Consider the following 22,070-nt stretch of genomic DNA (forward strand, 5'->3'; position numbering starts at 1 on the left):
AGAGGAGGAGTAAGGACCCAATCACAATGGAATAGTGTTCTCCATCTCAGCTAGTGGAGGAAACAGGGTCATGTGACTTGGGGCTGTCCTAAAAAAGAGAAGATCATCCTTTTAAAAGTTGAACCCAGGGGCTGGGGATATAGCTCACTCGGTAGAGTGCCTGCCTCACAAGCACAAGGCCCTGGGTTCAATCCCCAGCACCGTGCAAAAAAAAAAGAAAAAAAAAAAAGAAAAAAAAGTGTTGAACCCAGGACACCAGTCAATATGCTCCAGTGCCAAAAATGGGAACCTCAGCTCCTTAGAGGGGGCCCACATCTTTGAGTTCATATGATATTGTAATCTGATGAAGCTTTTTGTTGCTTCTGCCCAGATTCAGATGAATATGCTGTCCAGAGCTCTGAGTGCAAGCCAAAATTGAGCAGAAGGAGCTTGTATTTGCATAAAAATGTAACTGTGTATTAAAATGTAAATCTGAAGTGACCTTGGGACCCAATACCCTGTTCATTATCTTCAAAGTATCTCCGCACTGTGCACCAGGCAATCTCCTAGATGATAGTCATTGGTGAGCCAGCATGACTTGGTTATTCCCTATTACCTGCCAAAATTAATCACAGGTTTGAATTTGAATATAATTCAGAAATAGCAAGGTGTGAGTGGGAACTGGACTGAAGGTTACTATATTACTTGTGATTTAAAATAAGATTGGTGCAAGACTTAGGAGGGAATGATAGCGCTACTTAAAAAAAAGAAATCTGTTTAAGCTCCTTAGATTTGTCCAAAAGACTTACAAGAGTCTAAGTTGATGGCTTGTCAATCTGAATTGCCTAAAGGGATCAGGTTGGTATTACTGCTATTTTAGGCACTCCGAAAAATACAGTAATGCAATATACACAATTTCTAATTTTCATTTACTCCTTTAAATTATTCCAAATGAGGAAGTTTCAATTTCATCATCCTAACTCACCTGTCTTATTTTTATTTCAGAAAGGAATTCCTTTATTTGTTTAGTTGTGACTTTTCACTTGCTTTTCAACTTTCCCTCATGTTTTATTCAGATTCATTGCCTCTAAGTTAGATTGGAAGTATGCATCTCACATTTACACACTAGGAACTGTAATTGGTCCAACTGAAACTGTTTATTCCTCTGCTGCAACCATGGGCCAGAACGGAATCTAGAGGTCATTCAATGCAAAGGCTGGCTTCACTTTCAGATGCAGAGACCAAGGCCCAGAGTAAAATGACACTTGTATGTCTTTGCTGGCTTTAGCCAAAGCTAGCCAGTACTTGAACTCCAGACACAATTACGATTTACTTAAGGTGAGGATTGGAACACAAGCATCTTATGATTACTGCACTTCTTACAAATGCATGTCAATTTTTTCTTGCCAAGTGTCCTGGGTGGTTTCAACAAAATGCTTGCCATGAGCCTAGCCACCAAAACAGGACCAAAGGGGCAAGAGACAGATTATCAGTCAGCTGAAGAAAACCATTTACTCAGCAATTAAAGGACAGTCTTTAGTGCTTGGACTCCTTTTAAAGAAATGACTTATGGTTAATTATTATCTCCCCAGCTTTTATCCCTTAATCTTTAGTTTTAAATTCTTGGTAGTAATTGCTCCTAAACCTACACATATAATCATGATGCAGACAGAAGCAAGTCTTTCTGCAGCAATTAAAAAAAAAAGTTCTCATTTTTTTTTCACACTAAACTATGATATTTAATTAGTGCAATAATAGTTTCCTCCTTATGGGGATAATTGCATCTTTAAACATATTTGAGGTTGGAGAGCTCTGTTGTGCAGGCATATTCTAAAGGACTGAATGTAAATATGTTTTGTTCACTATTCATTTGTGACTTCAATCATTACTATAACTGCATCTTTTGTAATAAAAATGCTAAATTATACATAATATATCTTTCCAAGCACATTAGATCAATTTTTAAACAGACCAGTAAGAATGAGCATGTTACAAACTTAAAGGCAAAGTGAAGATATTATCACTTCATTTAATACTGAGAGCAATTCAATTTAAATTCTGAAAAAGCAAATAACTTTAATAAAGTCAGTGTGAATGATTATACAGTTCATAATAACTACTGTACAGGAGTGTGTACATATATAAATCTATAGATAGAATTATGTACATTTCAATATATGCCACATATATATCTTAATTTTGCTGCTCATATTTTTCTCTTTAGCAAAACAAAGTAGTTTTACTGTACAAGGATGTGCAATGCTACATTAAGTCCTGAGTAATTTAAGGGGTTAGTAATAAAGTACTGTAAATTCTAGTTTTCAGCTAAAGATCCAGTAGATTCTATAAGAAAAATGTGAACAAAATAATGTTTAAAAATATGCATCCAGTTTTGCACTTACTTTGTGCTTAGCAAAAAAAGCTTGAGAATGCACAGCAACCACTGAGATTTGGGAAAATGTCCTCAAACATTCAAGGTTAAACAGTGTCCTATTTGTAGGGATTTACAGAAGTTTTAAGTGATGTCACCTACATCCAATTTGTCAAGCACGGAAGATTGGATCAAAAATTCCCTTTGCAGAATATGAATTCTGTGTAAACATCAGTGTTTAGGTATTATATAAAAGTCCTGATCCAAATGAGGAAAAAGAAAAGAAAAAAATACAGTGAAATAATTTAAAATGCTTTTCTTGGTATGTAGTCAGCCACGTGGAAGGGATATAAAAATATCCAAGTGTATTTTGGTGAAGGAGGAAACCAGATCAAAGTCATTTAGGGGTGGTCTGGCAAGCCACCCACTCTGGGAGGTCCCAGGTTGGCTTGGCTCAGGGAGCCCAAGATAAACAAGCCACATCCATCCTGCCATGGGGGACGGATGCTGCTGCGCAATGAGAAGGAAGCACTATGGGAAAAGGCCACGTTCAACTGCAGTGGAACAGTAACAGCTGCCTGTCAGGGTCACCATCAGCAGGCAAAGCGTCCCATTCCCAAACTGAGGCACTAGGTATGACGACGTGAGGCATTCGGGTTGGCTGCTGCACATCTGCCTTGGGCGGAAGGAGGCAGCAGGGATCCTGCCTTGCATTGGAGCCCACTTCGATGAGAAGGCACTGCATTGGTGGTTCCTCTGTCACCCCAGCTCTACCCCGTCCCATGGCTGCTGTAGTCAAAGACTCCTTTCTTGAAGAATGGTGAGAACTCACAAATGGTGTGTTTTGAAAGGGTCAGTCCCACTTTGTTGATGTGTAGCGGAGATGTTGCAGATTGGAGCATCACGCTGAAAAAGTCCCTGAGGTATTTCTGAGGAAGAGACAAGAGTAAAGAACATGGTCAAGATATCTCTGGGTGGAGTCAAGGAGAGGAGAAGCAGCATCCAGAAACAAATCCCTGTCTACCTAGATGCACATGTTTATTTCATGAATCAGACCTAGGGGTGGGGATGCTCCCAGGAAGACTGGCATCCAAGGAAGATCCTTGAAGCCCTCAGCATTGGACCAAGAGAAAACACTGTACACATAAACACAGTAAAAGTCTCTTTGGTTCAAGGCTCTGATTCACAGCAATCAGGTCTATCTGCAGACAACACCCAGAGGAACGCCAACAGTACCTGGCCCTGGGGGTCTACTGTGCAGCCACTCTATCATCAGTTAGTATCCTATTTTTTAAAAGCACCCCCCTCCCGCAACTTACTCATTAAATAGGCAATGAAAAGGGGGGAAAAAAAAGGCTGCCCATCTGTACAGTTAAATGAGTGGCTTATTGGCGTTTTTCAACTGCACCATCAGTATCTGCTTTGAATCCTTCTTATAACATAAAGGGAAAGAAACAGAACAGGAGGATCAGCTCCATGCATTGATATTTACAGATCATTCTGTAAATCTGATAATCATCAAGAAAAAGAAATTCTTACTAAGGTGAACTGCTGGGAACCTCTTGCTATTCCCTCCCCCACTGCAGGTGATTGTCACAACATTATCTGCTTTTTCTTGGCATCAAGGAAGCAAAGCCTAAGACCAGGTTCTGAAATGCTTGAGGTAAAGTCAGACATGGGTGTTAGAGGGATATATTAAAGAGAAGTGGATACACGAGACTAGTTGATATATTTTAGATCTGGCAAATCTCATCTATAACAGAAAATGGAGTGGAGAGGATTTAGACCTAAACCTTATTACTGTCTGAGTTTGTTTAAAAAACAAACTTAGAAATTAAACACAATAATTCTGGACAGAAACAAAAAAATTTTTGTCTAACAAACGTGATGTAATTCTTGAGCAGTCATTTCCAACCAGGGGCAATTCTGTCCTACAGAGGACATCAGGCAATGTTTGGAGACATATCTGACTGTCATACTTGTGTGCTGGGGGATGCATCTAGTGTGTGGCGGTCAGGAATGCTTCTAACAACCTACAACCCACAGGACAGCCCCTAGAACAAAGAATTATCTGGCCCCAAATGTCAACAGTACCACAGTTGAGAAACCTTGATCTATAGGAAATGGAATCCAGCTGGATCTATGAATTGCCAACCTGAAATATACTTCTGAGAGAAATCACTCAGCCCCAGGAAAGTTTATTAACTACTTTCTTAAATAATATAAGAATTATAAATAATAACATTTGTATAACTTAGTTTCTGAAGATCTAATGTATAATTTTTTATACTTTATAGAAACAAAACTGATGTACAATACACTGCACATTCTTTTTTGTGGTGCTGGGGATGGAACCTGGGGCTCATGTATACTAGGTAAATACTCTCACTGAGCTACATCCCCAGATCTGAAACTGCACATTCTCTAAATGTGTAATTTGATGAGTATTGCTACATGTAAAAACACCACAAACCAAGAAAATGAACGTTTGCAACACCCACAGAAGTCTCCCAAGTCACCTTCTTTTATGTGATCATCATACTCTACCTAGAATTACATGTCCTTCTTATAGCAGCTATTTTCTAGGGAGGAGGCTGTAGCCGGGAGACATGAAAAAGGCTAGTAATCAAGAGAAAAGACCTGAAAGCAAGTGCTCTTCACTCAGAACAGCTAACGAATGAACATCTTAACCCTGGTAGTTATTTGCACCAGAGAGACAAAAGGAAACTTGACTTCAACTTTCCTAGGGGAGGGACTCTGAGAATATTCACTTCTAGAGGATTCTGAATTCCACGGGCAACAGTAAATATTGTAGACTATACTGGAGCAACCGAAGTTTGTGATGAAACGTGTGTGGATATTTGATTTTTTTTGGCAAATCAAGAGTGAAATGCTGCAGAACAGGATGAGAAGCTTTCTCGCTGTGCAAGGAGCTGTGACTCTTCCACAGCTTAATGAGAAACGGAAAGAGACTTCTTGAACAGGCATTGTCTCTGTAGCTCTTGGGTGGCTCCTGCTTCAGGTACCCCAGGCTCTGCATTAACATGCAGACTAATGTTTACAACAAACTTGCCTTGGAGATGAACTCTGTCAAACAAGGAGGCAATTTAAATCTGGGAACAGATGTTGTATCAACATTTGTCATAATTAGTTCACAAAGCAGGGTCCCTTTAAAGGGCCAATAAAGCCTGAAGGGTATAATGAGAAGAGAAGTAAAAGTTAAAAATATAAATAAAAGTAAAAGAGGAAGTATTGGGAGATACCTTCCCAACCACAGCCTGGCCATTAAAAGAGAACTATAAATCAACTGCAGGTAATGCCTTTCTCTTTAAATGAGCTCATTAGCATGGCTCCATGAAAATTCCAGCTAGAAAGGTCTGATTTGACCACTTCCAAACATTACCGAAGAGTTTTTCTTTGCAAAACAAATCTCTTGCTAGCAGGAGTTTCAGGCAGCTTGGCTTCTTTTACATGAGCTGCTTCCTAGGTGCAGAGAAAGTATTTGTCTACAAAATAATCTCTGCAGTGATTCCACTTCGCTCCCAGGTCTAGGGGACCAGGTATGACCTTTGCTGGCCTTGTCCAGGGAGAGCCACATGCTGAAGCGGGCTGAGCGTATTCTGGTGAACCACTGAACCAAGGAACAGAAGATGGCGCTAAAGGGGCTGGGGAGATAGCTCAGTCGATAGAGTGCTTGCCTTGTAAGCAGAAGGCCCTGGGTTCAGTCCCCAGCACCACCCCCACAGAAAAAAAAAAAAAAAAAAAAAGAAAGAAAAAGAAGATGGTGCTAAAATTTCAGAAGGTTCTTGAGGTCACAGTGTCTCATTCTTCTTTGCAGTCTCTGGTCATCATGCACACTGCCAAGCTTATGAAAAATGCTAAGAAGAAACCCTGATGATTGACTTTGATGAGTTAATTTTTTTAAGTTGAAATACATGGATGGAAAACAGCACACATCCTAAGTGATCCTAATGATTTTCACAAAATTTCACCTATGTGATCAGCATCTAGGTCTAAGTAAAACAACCTCTCCAGCACCAAGCAGCCCTCTTACTGTTCCTCCTTCTATAGTCCTTCTCTCCAGGGTAACCGCTATTCTGATTTCTAGCAGTATGGGCTAGTTTTGCCAGTTTTTGAACATCATATTAATAGAATACACAAAATATACTTTTCCCCCTTCTATTAATTTATTTTTTAATTGACACATTGTGGTTATACATGAAAGTGGGATTTGTTGTGATATAGTCATACATGCACATAGCATAGTTTGGCCAATTTCATTCTGCAGTTCTTCCCCTTTCCCATTCCCTCCTACTTGTCCCTTGATCCCTTTTCCCCACTATTCTCTCTTCTATTTTCATGAGATCCTCCTTTTAAAAATTCTTTATTTCTATGCATCAAGAAACTGTGGTATATATACACAATGGAATATATGCACAATGGAATATTACTCAGCCTTAAAGGAGAATAAAATTATGGCATTTGCAGGTAAATGGATGGAGTTGGAGAATATCATGCTAAGTAAAATAAGACAAATCCAAAAGAACAAAGGCCAAATGTTTTCTCTGATATATGAAGGCTGATCCATAATGGGGTGGCGGGGGTCAATGGAAGAACTTTGGATTGGGCAGAGGGGAGTGAAAGGAGGGAAGAGGACAGGGGAATGGGAAAGATGGTGGAATGAGACTGACACTATTACCCTAGGTACTTGTATGATCACATGAATGGTCTATATCACATACAACCAGAGAAATGAATAGTTGTGTTCCATTCATGTACAATGAATTGGAATGTATTCTGCTGTCATGTGTAACTAATTAGAACAAATAAAAATAAAAATAAACAAAAAACCCAAAGGTGATACTCAAAATACAACAATTATTTTCCTACATTTCATTATCAATTTTTCTTGAAGTTACTTATATCCATTGTACCTGTATAATGATGTGCTATGGTGCATCTCTTCTCAGTTCCATGTTTACTGATAGATTAAAATTGACCATGGAGAGAGTAATTACACCATAGAAATCAGCAAACACGATGAATCAGAATTTTCCAATTGTGGCTGTAGAGCCAGTTATTAAACATTTATCACTATATCTATGTTGTTGCATGTTTCAAGAGCTCACTCATTTTTATTGCTGAATAGTATTCCAATATATGGTTGTGTTAGTCAGCTGTCTGTCAGTGGAGAAAATACCAAAGATAATCAACTTACAAGGAGTAAAGATTTATTCTCATGGTATCAGAGGTTTCAGTCCAATGTCGGTGGTTCCTCTGAGGGTCTGTTGTAAGGCAGTTCATCATGGAACATGGCAGTACATGGAAGAAGAAACTGCTTACCTCATGGTGGCTGGGAAGCAGAGAGGAAGGGGCCAGGGATCCCAATATCCCCTTTCAAGGGCACACCCCCAATGACCTACCTTCCCTTGACTAAGTCACACCTCCTAAATGTTTCACCACCTACCAAGAGCATGACCGGCAGGCAACCAAGACTTTAACACAGGCTTTTGGGGGATACTTCTAAACCACAGTGATTATATCACAAATTGTTTTTGTTGTTTGATAAATATTTGTATTGTTTCTACTTTTTTGCTAGTATGAATAAAGTCGCAATGAACATTTCTAAAAAAAAAAAATTAAAAATTCTTTATTTCTCTCTAGTTTCTGCATATTAGAGAAAAAATGCAACCCACACAGTATATGTTTAACACCACATTTGTGAGATTAATCCACAAACTATGTGTATGTAGTTAGGCTTGTTCAGAAACTTTGCCATGTAATGTTCCATATGTGGACGTACCAACTGATCAGATTTCACAGAGGGACATATAATAGAACAGTTTGGTCTCTGTTTGTGCCTGGTGAGTTAAGTTTATCACTATACTAATATCCTCATTTCTCATTAGGGTTTGAGGCTCAATTTTAGATCAGTCAATGTTCCAGATCCTGGCTACTGTATGTATTTAAAACATACTATGATTACATATAAATTGCTAACATATTTAATCAGAGACTTTTATAGCTTGTGCTCACAAAGTTTTCCACAGCATCTGCAGCTAAAGGGAGAAATGAAAAATTCTCCTGTCAATTCTACCCTGTTTTTTTTTTTGTGGATCCAAAGAATCCTAGCTCTCCCTATCAAGTGAGAATTGTGTCTAGGAACTGAGCTACATCCCCAGGGTAGTACACTTTATAGAAGAGAATTGCAAAAATTGAAGGACATTAGGAGTTCAAGTGACTTATCAGGGTCAGAAATGGCAAGGTAGGAAAAGAATTTGTAAAATTTGATACCCAATTGCTGTATCTGACTTTAATAGAACATTTTCTCTATTATACAAAGCAATAAAAGCAGGCATAATTAAATCTCTGTATCCTGTTAGGGACCACAGAAGCCTGCAACTCCAGGCTACTTTGGTGGTGGGTGATGGTGTCACAGCCCATTCTTTGTTAAATACCCTGGCTTGGGGCTACTCAGAACAGCAATGGAACCCTTGTACGCCATTACAGCCTTGGATACCAGGAGGAGAAATGTCAGGTTAGACCAAATCCTCATTCAGCAAAATTACAAGCCAGGGAGCAGGATGGGAGGGCAGAGTAAGAAGGGCTTAGTGAGGGTCTGAGAATGTCTAATCAAAGGAAAGGGAAGTGGCCCAGAGAAAGGAAGCCACAGAGATGAGGAGGAGTGTCTGGGGTGACAAGAGAGGAAGGGGTGGGATGCAAGGGAGAACAAAAGAGGTGGGAGAGTGAAGAAAGAGAGCATGACATTGTAGGGGACAAATGGCCATGATTTATTTGTTTACAAGTTGACAGAAAGGACTTAAGAACAATAAAAAAATATATTAGACACATTTATCCAGGTTATTTATTTTTTGCTACTTGGACCAACATTAAAGTAAAAAGAAGGCACTTTCTCATCAATGCTTTCAGAAAATCAAATTTAGATGGCTAATCTTTAAGGCACATTTCAGCACTGACGCAAGTACCCTGATATCATAAACTGCCCTTCTTCTACAAGTTTTGGGTGATTTTGTTTTGGGCAATGGTGGGAGGTAGAGGTAACTGGGAAAGAGGGACTTCCATGGGTCTTTTCCAAAGGAACTGTGACTCTGGTGAGTGATTTTAAAACTCTCCCCACACAAATGAAGACAACCTTGTAGATGACCATGAGCTTTTTAAATGGAGAGCAAATGAAATTAGTGGAAGGAAGAGTCATAGGTAATAGTCAGAGACCCTGCACTGGTTTCTAACCCTTTTCTTTCCAAAGTGACTTTCTAAAAAGTTTTTCCTGCTGAGGTCCAATGTACTCCCTCAGGTCTGACTCTCCTGTGCACACACAAGTCTCACTAGAGCCACCCATCTCATTAGTCTATGGAGAAGCCATTTACCATGACTTGCAATGTTCTAAGCACTGTGAGAAGAGATTTTAAAGGAATATGTTATCAAATGTCTGCAACAACTTAATGAGGTGGAGACTACTGCTATTTCCATTTTACTGATGAAAAAATGTCCAGGAAGACTAAACAGTATCCCAAAGGTCTGGGTTATATAAGCTGAAGAGCCAGGACTCAAGACCAGATCTCCCAACTCCAGAGGCTGATCTGATCCACGAGGCTGCTGCCCAGAGTGCCCCCTCTGCTCAGCACCACTGTCTCTCATGGGGCAACTCTGCCTACATGGGACATCTCAGGTATGTGAGTTACATACCCAACCTTTCCCAGGCCTGATGGTGCTCCCATGGTGACAAGCAGGTACTGGGCTCTTTCGAGTTAACATTCCACACAGACCTGGGGAAAGAGGTGAGATCCTACACTCTTCTTCTACACAAAGGTCAATACCATTCTCTAATGCATGGATACCTTAGTGCCCTGGTGGGCACTGGCCATTTCCTGACTGTCCTGTATCTACTTTTCCTTCCAAAAGAGCACCCAGATCTCCTTCTGAAGAAAGATCTTTCTGTTCTTTGGAGTTTGGTTATCTGGCTACATCAGGGTAGATGGCTGGTGAATTTTTTCCCATTGATATTCTGGGTGAGCTCTGTCATAGCCAAAGAGCTAATGGAGTTACCACTTAGAGTCTGCTGAAACCAAGTCCTTAGGGACAAGGTGCTGCTAGATTGCATAGCATTTTTGTGGAGAATTTTCTTTTTCTTTCTTCTCTTTCTCTCTCCCTATGGTACTGGGGATTAAACCCAGAGCACTCTGCCACTGAGTTACACCCCCTAAAGCAGCCCCTTTTTTCATTTAGAGAAAGGGTCTTACTAAGTTGCTGAGACTAGTCTCGAACTTATGATTTCCCTACCTCAGCTGCCTGAGTCACTGGGAGGCTATGCTTGTGTGTGCCACAGTGCCTGGCCTTGGAGCATTTTCAAGAATGAGAGAAACTCAGAGACCTCAGTGGAAATCTGGCAGCTTTCAGATAGCCTATGGTCTCTGACCATACCCAAGGTTTGGAGTTAATGAATACATTTGCTTACAAAGGCCATGGTCCTTTATTTACAATAAAGCTCATTGCTGATGCTCCTCAAAGCATGGGCAGGTGGCAGGCACCAGTTGTGACTCAGAAGAAACTATCTATGTAGATTACAACTGAGAACAATTCACCAGGATTGGTCTGTTCTTGGATCAGGTCAATTGTCCAATGAAGCATCTGCTATGGCACTCTTACCCTAGGAAGAGGCTGATCCTGGGAGGTTTCTGAGAATAACATTTCAGATTAGGGCAGCATTCCCAGTCAGTTCTTAGGAAGGGAGGTTCCCTCCCCAAATCCTCAGGAAGTTGAGGTGGGGAAACAAATTCAAGACCAGCCTCAGCAACCCTAAGACACTTTCTCTAAAAAAAAAAACAGAAAAAAGGGACAGTCCAAAATTCCACCACCATTTGAAAGCTTAACTAAACATTATTAAGCTTTTGAACCAAAACATAAGTTAATATAGTCTACTTGCTGTGTTAATAAGTTTTGAAAGGCAAAACACAATCAATTCCTCTAGTAATAAAGGGTAATCCAGCAATAATTTTTACTTTCATTTTTTTCCTGGATGCAGCATATTGATTAAGTCTTCCAAGCTAAAGTTCTAGAATTTGCTGCTACATGCTTTTTATTTTAGAAATTCTTGATGAAGCTCATTATATTAACATGATCCATGTGTGACCTACAAATTTTAGTCTGAGCTCTGGCTGAAAAAAAAAAACACACTTGGAAATTATTGGAACAATAGGGCAAAATCTGGACTTCAGTCTGCTGGGATTTCCTTTTTAACTCTAGATCTTCTGGTTGGAATCTAAGTCTGGTCACAGGTACTGACCACAGGGTCTACTTCTACCCTGGCGAAACCTCTGAAGTCAGCAGGGTATTTCATGGTGTGACTCCTTCTTACAGACTTTCCCTTTTAAGTCTAGGATTGAAAAGAATGGAAGGTGTTTTAGTCAGCCTTTTTACTGCTATGACCAAAAGCCCTGACAAGAGCCCTTTTAGAGGAGAAAAAGTTTATTTGGGGCTCAGGTTTCAGAGGTATCAGTTAATAGCTGGCCAACTCAATTGCTCTGGGCCTGAGATAGAAAGGTGTGGAAAGAAAAGCAGCTCAGGCCACCAGGAAGCAGAGAGAGAGAGAGAGAGAGAGAGAGAGAGAGAGAGATCTGCTCAACAGAGACAAACCCCAAAGCGACATCCCCAGTGACCTACCTCCTTCAGCTACATCCTATTTGCCTACAGTTACCACCCAGTTAATTCATTCAAGTGGGTTAATGCACTGGTTAGGTGAAGAATCATTTCCCCTCTAAACTTTCTTGCATTGTCTCACACATGCGCTTCTGGGGCACATCTCAACCAAACCATAAAGGAAAGTTTGACACTACGGGAGGAAGGGAGAGGAATGGAGTCCGACACAGCAAACAATGTAAAACAAGGAAGCAAGAGCTGCATGTGTAGGGAAGCACAGGATTGAAGCAGAACACAGAGGGCCTTGAATATGGGTGGTCAGTAGGCACTTTGTAAGAAGCGTTTTTGAGTTCATATGCACAGGGACCCTAAGATAGCTAGAGGGGAAGGAAGGCATGAATGAGTAGCCTCTGTCTACAGATGAGAAAACTGAGATGCCAAGAGTAGTGACTTAGCTGAGGTCAATGGTCATTAGAAGATGACAAAGTAGTGGGTTCCTCAAATCTGGGAGAAAGCTAATTATCAAGATTTAAGCCCTTAAGCCGAAATGTAACATGATGTTTCCTCAGGGTTGTCAATACCACACTCAGGTAGGCTCTTAGAATTTTCCTTAAACCAACTGCCATGTGTGTATGTACACGCATGAAAATAAGAATTAGGACTTTCAGAAGCATTTTAAAGACCTCGGTTTCTTTATCTGTTGGCTCCCTCCCCTTGATTTTAATTAGCTATAGGATAAAGCCATGACCATTTCATGTTATTGAAGTTTCTGTTTTAATAAGCCTCATTTCTATAACTGTGGCCAGCTGCTTCGTTCATGTGCAATATATCACCCTGGCTGTGTCATTCTAATGATTTCCTCAGCCATCTCACTATTGTGGAACTTCCTACTTTTTATAAGATTTTAACATAAATCCATAATTTAATTTAAAGTTGTTGAAATTATTAAAATTGAAATGTTCTTTAAAAATGTAATGGGGCATTATCTGCCTGTGCGTTGTGACATATTAACAGGGAAGAGAGTTCAGTGGAATTCCTCATTCCCAGAAGTCATTAACCACCGTGGCAGCTTAGAGACAAGCATCAGTCTTATAAAACTTAGAGGTTTCATTTACCTTTCAGACCTTGGAAAATTCATCGACTGATGAGTTTTTAAGATTGAGCAGGTCTGAATGGGGATCCCATGGCAGGTTTCTAGAATGAGAGGGATCTGGTCATCACTAGCCATATGTTGTGAACCGAACCTGTGAGGTCACTATGATTCACTCAGTCAAATATTCCCAGTTCAAAACTCACAAAATTTTGGGACTGAACTGCTCTCACTAACTGTTTAAAAATCATAAAATTTGGCTGCATTGCATCAAATATGTTAGGCTCATTTCTCAACATGTCCCCAAATGATCTCCACACACCAATGAAATTAAAACAGTTTGATGAAGGCAACTCAAGTATCCAGAATAGTTACTGCACACCTACCTGTTCTCCATGAGGCAGTGTGCCAGAACCAGGGACCTGAATAGACAGACACACAGCTTGACCTCAGAAGGCACAAGTTTCATTGTTCAGGATCAATCTGTGCTTGTTCCTATGGGTGATTTGTTCCCATCTTCTATCCAATTTATCTTTTAAGGACTGGCTCAAGGTTTGCTTTTTATTGACTCCTTTCCCTTGACTTCATTCATGCACCCAACAAATACTTAGTGGAAGCTTTCTACATGTCTGAATTGGGCTAGGTGCTGGGATTCAAGTGAGTAAGACTCAATTTTTGTCCTGAATAACTTAAAGTCCTGTTAGAGGGATGGACAGGTAAAGCAATAATTAAAATATGGCTACATGAAAATAGGAAGGAGAAGCTTTTGGAGCACATAGGAAAGGAACCTGCCTAGTCCTGGGAACTGGTATGTCAGAACCTGAAGGGTAAGAATTTGGCAGGTGAATAAACTGGAGGAAGATACAGAAGTCAGCTTCAGGCAAGGTGGAGAGTACCTATGAAGCCTAGAGGTGGAGAAGCAGAGCTCTGGAGTATTGGCAATAGTCTAGTATGAATGGACTGGTCAGCTGGCATGGCCTGTTCAGCCTAGGGGATGCACTCTGGACATGGAACTGTTCCCTGGGTTAGCACTCCACCAGTTCTCATGCTGGGGCTCCCGTGCACTGTGCACTAGTGGTCTCTCTTCTCTTTGATCCATGGAGCTCTGCTGGCTGTGTGTACAACTATTGGTCAAGTGATATTGATGATGCCAGAGAACTTCCATCAGTCTCAAAATACCTGCTAATTTCAACTTCTTCATCCTCTACCATCTGTCCAAAGACACCCTGAGCCACTGTACAAACTTAATGTGACACTCTTCTGGTTTCTTGCAGCAGGACACTTGCACACTTTTTTCCACCCTCTACTGGTCTACATCACCTTTTCCATGAAACATAGGATATTATATGTTTGTATTTGTAGACCAAGAAGCAAAATTAATGCTATATAACAAAGGAGAAACTTCCTGCTTTGCCCTACCCTATTTTCCTTGGATAGGTCTCCCTGAAGGTGGTAGGCAGACTTTACCTAAGGGTAGGTGACTTTCACAGTCAGTTTCACTTTCTGCCCAGTAACATCTAATCCCTGAGTGCCTCTCTCCTTCCAGAGAGGCTGACTATCTCAACTCTGGCAGCTGTCTGGAGATGAGGCATCTTCTTAGACTGAGACTCTACTGTCCGTGACTGGCAGTTACCAAGAGCAGAGTGTCCAGTGTGTAGATGGTACCAGCACAGGCCCGAGGGAGCAGGGAGGCATGAATTCCAGCCAGGGCAGCAGGTACTGGGAGAACATGCCCACTTGGTCTCCACGTATCACAGTTAAAGCACACTCTAGCTCCAGACAGTATGAAAACAGGTGGCAGGGTAGATCAGACCTGTGAGCTTCTATCGGTTTAGCTGCAGAAAATATTAACCACAAACTTTGTGGCTTGAAATACAAGCATTGATAGCACATAGCTCTGCCAGTCAGAAGTTCTGGCACAATGTGGTCAGGCTCTCTGCTTAAGAATTCATGAACTGAAATCGAGGTGTTTTGCCATGTCAGAGTTACTGACATAGGTTGGGCTCTTATCTGGAGACTCTGTGAAAAACTGCTTTCAAACCCATTCAGGTTGCTGGCCAAATACAGCTCTTTGAGACTGTAGGACTGAGGTTCCCATTTGAGGCCCGTTGCTGTCAGTTAGGGACTACTCCAGCTTCAAGACCACACACATTCCAGGACTGTGTCCACTTTCTGAAAACAGTAATCAGATTCCCCTCATGCTTCAAATCTCTGCTGTCTTCTGCTACAGGCCAGAGAAAACTCTGCTTTCATAAAGGGCTTCAGAATTAGATTAGGCACACAGGAATGATCTCCCTTTTGTCATGTCACAAAGTAATCACAGGAGTACTATCTCATCGGACTCACAGGTTCTGCTCACAGTCAAGCAGGGAGGACTCCAGAAGGGTGAGGGTCACTGTGAATCTCCCTAGCATAGGAATGCAGTTTCCCTACCCTTGGTCTAAGTTGTAACCTGAATATAAAACACATGGCAGAGAGGTCACAGCACAGCAGGCAGCACCTGGAGGAAAACCCACTCAAGAGAACCCATTTACACTTGTTGGGTGGGCATCTGCAGCATGTGACTGGGGTTCGCAGGTTGAATATGCACCTTCCCATCTCCCACACTTGTACCCACAGGCCTGTGATACAGAGTGCTCAGTGTGACATATTCTATAGAAGCATTGTCTGCTGGTGCTTCCTGAAAGGATGGACTTGTCTGCACCATCCAGAATGGTAGCCTTGTGGCTACTGAGCACTTAAAATGTAGCCAGTGCAACTAAAAAAAGGAATTTTTCAAAATTTTACCTTAATCTTAATGTAAAATCAAATACATTGCCACAGGTTACTTTAATGAACAGCACAGCTCCATACTACAGTTCTAAAGTACCCATGCCTTCTAATGCCTGAGTTCTGAGCACCTAGTATGCACTAATATTTGTTTTTAAAATTTACTTAACATGAATGGTGTGAATCTACATCAGGTACAACCACAGAAATAAAAAGTTGTACCCCATTTGTGTACAATGAATCAAAATTCAGTCTGTAAAAATAAAAATATAATTCATGATAAATAAATAATGATAAAATAAAAAAATTTAAAAATTACTTAAAATTTTTCATTTACTGGTTGAAAAGTTTAATATACACCCACAAGTACAAAGATAAATTTTTAATGTATGTGTGCATATGTGTGTGCATATATTCAGCATAGTGAAAAGTCTCCCTTTCAATTCACCTGTATCTCCCAAAATCTCCTTTAGGATCCAAAAAAATTTTACTGTTATTTACTGACTTTTTTTTGGGGGGGGGGATGGGTGGGTGGGTGTTTTCCAGAGCATTTTATATGTATATAAGCAAATATAAATATAGCTGCTCCCACTTAAACTTACACAAATAGGTATATAAGAGAGAGACTCTTCTGAACTTTATCTTGTTCATTTAACAGTTTATACAAAAGATCATTCTCCACAAGTACATAAAAAATTATTCATTCTGAAATTGATTTTCTACCTCATTATTAATGGACAGGTAGGCTTTTCCAATTCTGTGGCAGTTCTATAAGGTTGCAAACCATAAAAGGGAGAGAATTTTTCACTACTTTATTCAAAGGATGTATACTAAATACTCAACATAATGTCTGACACATAGTAGTGCTCAGTAAGTTTACTGAAGGAAAGAATGAAGGATGGAGAATATTAAAAATAACACTCTGATAAATAAGCTTTTATCTTGGCAAGTAAGTCACTAAACATATAGGATACATTCTTAAAGTAAATTTCCAGGTCGAAGGGTATGGGTGTTTTTAAAATTTTTATTGATGTCACCTAATTATTCTCTATAGGCACTGTATCAATTGATACTCTTTCCAGCAATGTTGGAGAGGAGACAGTCAACATTTCTGTCTGACCAAACTCAAAAGAGTTTGTTGAAAAAAAATCTTTGGAAGTTCATCCAATTCTTTCTCCTGTTCTCATAAAATCAGCAGTATTTTAACTGAGGAATCTTAGCTAGATCCTTTGATTCTTTAACAAAGGAAGAAATTGCAGCAGAGAGGTTGAATTAGAAGTCTATATATCCTTAAATATCCCGTGATCTTTCTGACACATCCGTCTATCTCTCTATGACAGATCATGTCCAAACTGAGTTTCCCAATGTCTAGAATTCCCAGATGCACTTCAAAATAATCTTAGTCTGAAAGTGGAATCCAATTTTGTGCAATATAAACTTTCAGATGTTTCAAATGTCAAGAAGAGGTGAAGGTAGACCTAAATGAAGTTGGTTGGGGAACTGGTATGTCTGAGGGTTTGCTACACTAGTGGCCCCAGTGACTCACATCCTTGTATGGCCCCTCCCCTTGAATTTAGGTGAAGCCTATAACCTACTTTAGACAGCAGAATGTACCAGAGGTAATGCTTTGATTGAAGAAGCCACCCTGGGTTGAGTGTTCTAATGCTCTGGCTGAGTCCCATCCTTATTGGAGCAGGATTGGAATGCAGTCACCTGAGTGGTCCGATCTGGTAACACCTGGAGTGGATCAAACATCCAGCTGATTCCAGAACCATTCAGAATCATAAGCAATAAAATGGTGGTCATTTTAAGTCATTAACTTTGTGGGGTAGTTTATAAGACAGTGGTAGATAACCAAAATATATGGGTTTGGAAGTGAGGCAGGAAGATGAGGGAATAAATGAAATCAGTCAAGGTGGAATGAAAAGAAGTTTCTTTGGTTTCTATTTATAATGTATGACTAGACATAAATTAAGGTCCTATTCTACTTCATACCAATATCTTTCAATCCTTTTAGCATTTCTAATGAATAATTCTGTTTTAGCAGATACTTCTTTTCTACCAGCTACTTTTACTTAGGTTTTAAAGTAAATACTTGAAATAAGTAGTCATCATTTGAAATACAGCATTTATTTCTTGATGTCATAGAGAAGTCTGAGAGCTCCCAGTTAAAATTCATCAGGGTGAAAACGTTAGTCTGTGATTACAGAATCAGAACTATTCATTACAGCTGTTCGGAGAATCTTCTTTATAAGTTTAATGACATAAGCATATTGTATTGAATTATTATGGTACTGCATCAATTGGATTCATAAATTTAATATACTTAGTCTGGTTCACACATTCTAATAAAACCCAGCAAGCTTTAAACATTTTATAAGGGGTATGTGTTTAAAGTCCATGTGATATTCAATTTTTACAGGTTGATGTTCTTGCTTGGAGTATTAAATAGCTTTGATGATCATGATGACCTGGTGGCAGAAAACCCACTAACAGACCAGCCACATTAGAGACAAAACCTTCTTGGGCAGGGAAGATGACTGATTTCCTCTCCAGAGCAAAGTCAAAGCCATCCCCTTTTCTCAGATCACAGAGGGGAAGAGTGGGATTTCATTTATTTGTATCTATGAGCCAGGAATGAGGGCATGTGACACTTGTATGGGAAAAGGCTGTGGAATTTCTGGATATTTCCATGAATGCCACTATACTTCACTTGGTTGAAACAAAAAAATGGGAGAATGTGTGGAAGGAGTCCAGTTCCCAGTGTTCACTGCGGGTCTTTAATTTGTTGTTATGTTTGGCTCTAAGTGAGGGAATGGTTAACAACTCAACAAGTGCAGCACTGGGGAGAGGACCAAAAAGAGAGCTCTGGGGGCACTTCCTGGCCTGTCTGGACTCTGGTTTCACACTGTGAGTGAGCTCCTTGGGCACTCAGCCCTGTGTAGTCACTATGCTGGGGCAGGTTACATGTTATGGCACAGGTATCTGGAGTCAGCCTTAACTCCTCTGCATCTCAGTTTCCTCATCTGATTATAGTATCTTCTTCTCAGGATTAGAAGATTAAATGAGCTGCTCTTTGTAAAGTGCTTGGCACAGGGTCCAACTCACGGTACTTAGGTAATAAGTAGTCTACATTATTATCTATACTCTAGCATTGTCCTTGGGGAGCCAACAGGCAGATACTCATCTTTTCCTCTTTTAGTTGTTTAAAACACATGGAATTAAAATGTGAAATATATAACTTAAATGTTCTCCCCTTCAAAGACAAGAAGAAGACAGTAAGAAACTGAATTCTTTCCCCCAAAATCTTCTCATATTGGATAGTGGCAGATCCTTTGATTCAAGAGTTGCCTTAGAGCAAGGAAGAGTTAACATGTTTTTAAAATGGGCAGCTACATTTAAAAATAAATTGAAAATTTAAATCATTACCAGGTAAATTAATTACCCCCCAAAAGTTGGTTTCAGGATACATTTTAGATGCTGATATTCTGAAAACTCTATTTGGGCAACTATAAAATGCAAAAATGACATTTTTTTTTTTTTAATTTCCAAGTTCTTGGTTCCTTCTAGCATTCTTCAGAGATTCCTGACATTCTGAGATCTAGTGACTGCTCCAAGGGACCAATAAGACTGACACAGATTTTCAAGTGAGAATCTCCTTGTGTGGCACCTCTTGGCTGCAGTGCACTTAAACTCAAAGAATCAGGCACTAAAAGACTTGTCACTGCATCATTTACTGACACACCAATCTCCCTTTTGGTACAGCCACAGACGTGGATGCAGCTAACGTATCAGGAATGCTGGATGACTAGACTCGGTCTCTCTCGAAGCTGTGGTTGTGGTTGAACAGAACAAGCCTGACCTAAGCTAGTCTATATGTTGAGGGCAAATTCCCTTTGGTTAAAATTCAGCTGACCCTGGCTATCTGAATAACACTGAGTCCCTGAATTCAGGGCAAGGGGGCAAATTTTTGAGACTGGGATGGGTTGGGGGAAGACCTCTTGCCCCCTTTTTTGTTTTCTGAACCAGGGGTGCCTGATGATCCCTGTGGGACTATTTGCCTTGCAGATTACCCTCCTGCTCTGGGGGTTATTCCTCAGTCAGGCACTGCCCTATGTCCCTGGGGGAAGCCATGATCAAGCCCCAGGTGTGCAGAGGACTGTGGCCCTCAGTGGTGGGCCAGTGACCCCACCCAACAGAGAGGATTAGCCAGGGGCCCCGATTATCTGCACCAATGATCCCCTTCAATGGGGACAATGACAGAGGCCTGATCATGTCAGGGAAGACAGCAGCAGGGAGAAAGACAGTTTAAAATTTCTCAAAGGCAACATGTCCAACTCTAAAAAGGACGGGGTGTATTTCACACAGGGAAATGCAAATAAAAATTCCTTTTCTAAACAGATATTATGTATAGGATCAAGAAGCTAAATTAAAAAATATATATAGCTAATATATATACATCCAATGTGGTACTTTGCTCCTAAAAGACACTATTTATTAAAAGACCATGCACAGAATAGCTGTGAGGTAATGCTAACAAGCCTCGATAAAGGATGGCCTTTTCTCAGGACCTGATTTTCTCGTAGAGAACTTCAGGTTCACAATATCTTCTTTTTCCTGACCAAGGGAAGGTTACTGAATTACTCCAAAGAAGGAAGTTTATTAAGTCATGGTTTATGTTTTAAAGCCAAACTTCAGAAACTCTTAAAACTGTCCTGGTCTTCTCTTAAAATTTCAGAAGCTGATTAAACATGTGCTTACTCAGACACACGTGTTTGGCCGTGTTAAACACTAAGTTAAACCCAAATCTGTGTAAGCAACCATCTTTCAGTAATCAAAACCTTCAAGACCAGTAAATGTTTTCAACAGAAACATGGTTAAAGTAGTGCCAGGCAGGTTAGAAAGAAGCAATAGGTGAAAGTGGATAGAAAGAAAAGTTCACATCAAAGGGAGATCTTACCAGTTGGAGGACCTTGGAAAAGGCCATTGGGCCTTTAATCTAAAACATAATGGATTAACTGGGGCTGTTGACACCCAGTTTCTGCCACAAGAAAACTGCCCTTCAAAGTAAGAAATGTCAGTGTGCATTGAGCATATTACTTGAATATGGCTCAGATTCTTTCAAATAAAAAACTGTGAATAAGTATAATTTTGTGAACTGGAAGATAAACACTATAAATAGAAAAGGAAAGGTGAATATATACTAAGATGCATAAGCACTCCAGACTCTGGAGCTATTAAGAGCAGAAGCAGCCCTCCTGTTGTCACAGTATTTAATCAAAGAGCTCTGAAATTCAAATCCTAGATCCACTGGGGCCGTGTTTCCAGCTGGCTAAAAATCCATTGAAAAAAAAGCAATGGTTTCATTTTCTACTATTTTCAACTCTCATTACCAAGTGCTTTCTTGATTCCAACATCAGTTTCTTAATTTTACTTATAAATAATGTGAAACAGGTGATCTTAATTTCCAAACACATTAGGTAAAGTTTTAATTTTAAAAAAATGTGGTTGCCAAGAATGAAAATTTTATATGTAAATGTAAGCGCATTGAAGGGAATTGCTGGGAACAGAAATAAGTCTATTTAAAATTGGATGAACTTTGCATAGGCAAACAATGAAGTAAAAAGTTGTGTGGAAGTGGAAAGTAATGTCCTTATCCATTTTTTCCCCCTAAATATTATCTCAAAGGGCTGCAACATATGCTGAGATAAATCAACATTATGAAACATAAGTGACACACACAGAAAAAAAGTGATTGTCAGGGGGAAAATAGCTAGCTGAATTCTAAAATAAAGATGCAATTTACAAAAGCAACAAAGGACAGTATGTGGTTTACCAGCAAAGGCCATGGCAAGCACCTTTTATCTACAGAAAATACAATTTATTTGGGAAGCAAATCTGAATAAATGGAACTTAGGGGAACTGAAGCATCTGAAAGAAGCCTAATGCAAATTGGACAGGGCTTCATAAAAGAAAAAGGATGATTCCCAAATGCTGATATAAATAGTGAGCAGAGAATTTAGTGGAGATGGGACAGGGACTGTGGCTCTTAAAATACATGAATTCTGAATGTGTGTTTTGTGCTGCTGCAACAAAGGAGATGTATGAAGAGGACTGCACTGACATTAATAGAAATAAACAAAATTGGCTATTTCAGGAAGCAAGAAGTTTGGCCTTTAGGTTTATGACAACACTAGAATATGC

General features: G+C 39.9%; 1 protein-coding gene across 2 annotated transcripts in view; it reads right to left on the reverse strand.

The window, feature by feature from the left end:
- Nucleotides 1–1,831: 1,831 nt before the first annotated feature.
- Kif16b (kinesin family member 16B) overlaps nt 1,832–22,070 on the reverse strand; it is a 315,616-nt gene continuing 295,377 nt past the window's right edge. The window contains exon 27 of one of the 2 annotated variants that reach the window (XM_047540972.1): nt 1,832–3,279. In XM_047540972.1, the coding sequence (XP_047396928.1) occupies nt 3,121–3,279 (159 nt within the window). In that variant the 3' untranslated portion in view covers nt 1,832–3,120. The remainder of the gene's footprint in view (nt 3,280–22,070) is intronic. The other variant, XM_047540973.1, reaches the window with a different exon arrangement.

Source organism: Sciurus carolinensis, chromosome 2 (assembly GCF_902686445.1).
Source record: "Sciurus carolinensis chromosome 2, mSciCar1.2, whole genome shotgun sequence".
Lineage (NCBI taxonomy): Eukaryota > Metazoa > Chordata > Mammalia > Rodentia > Sciuridae > Sciurus > Sciurus carolinensis.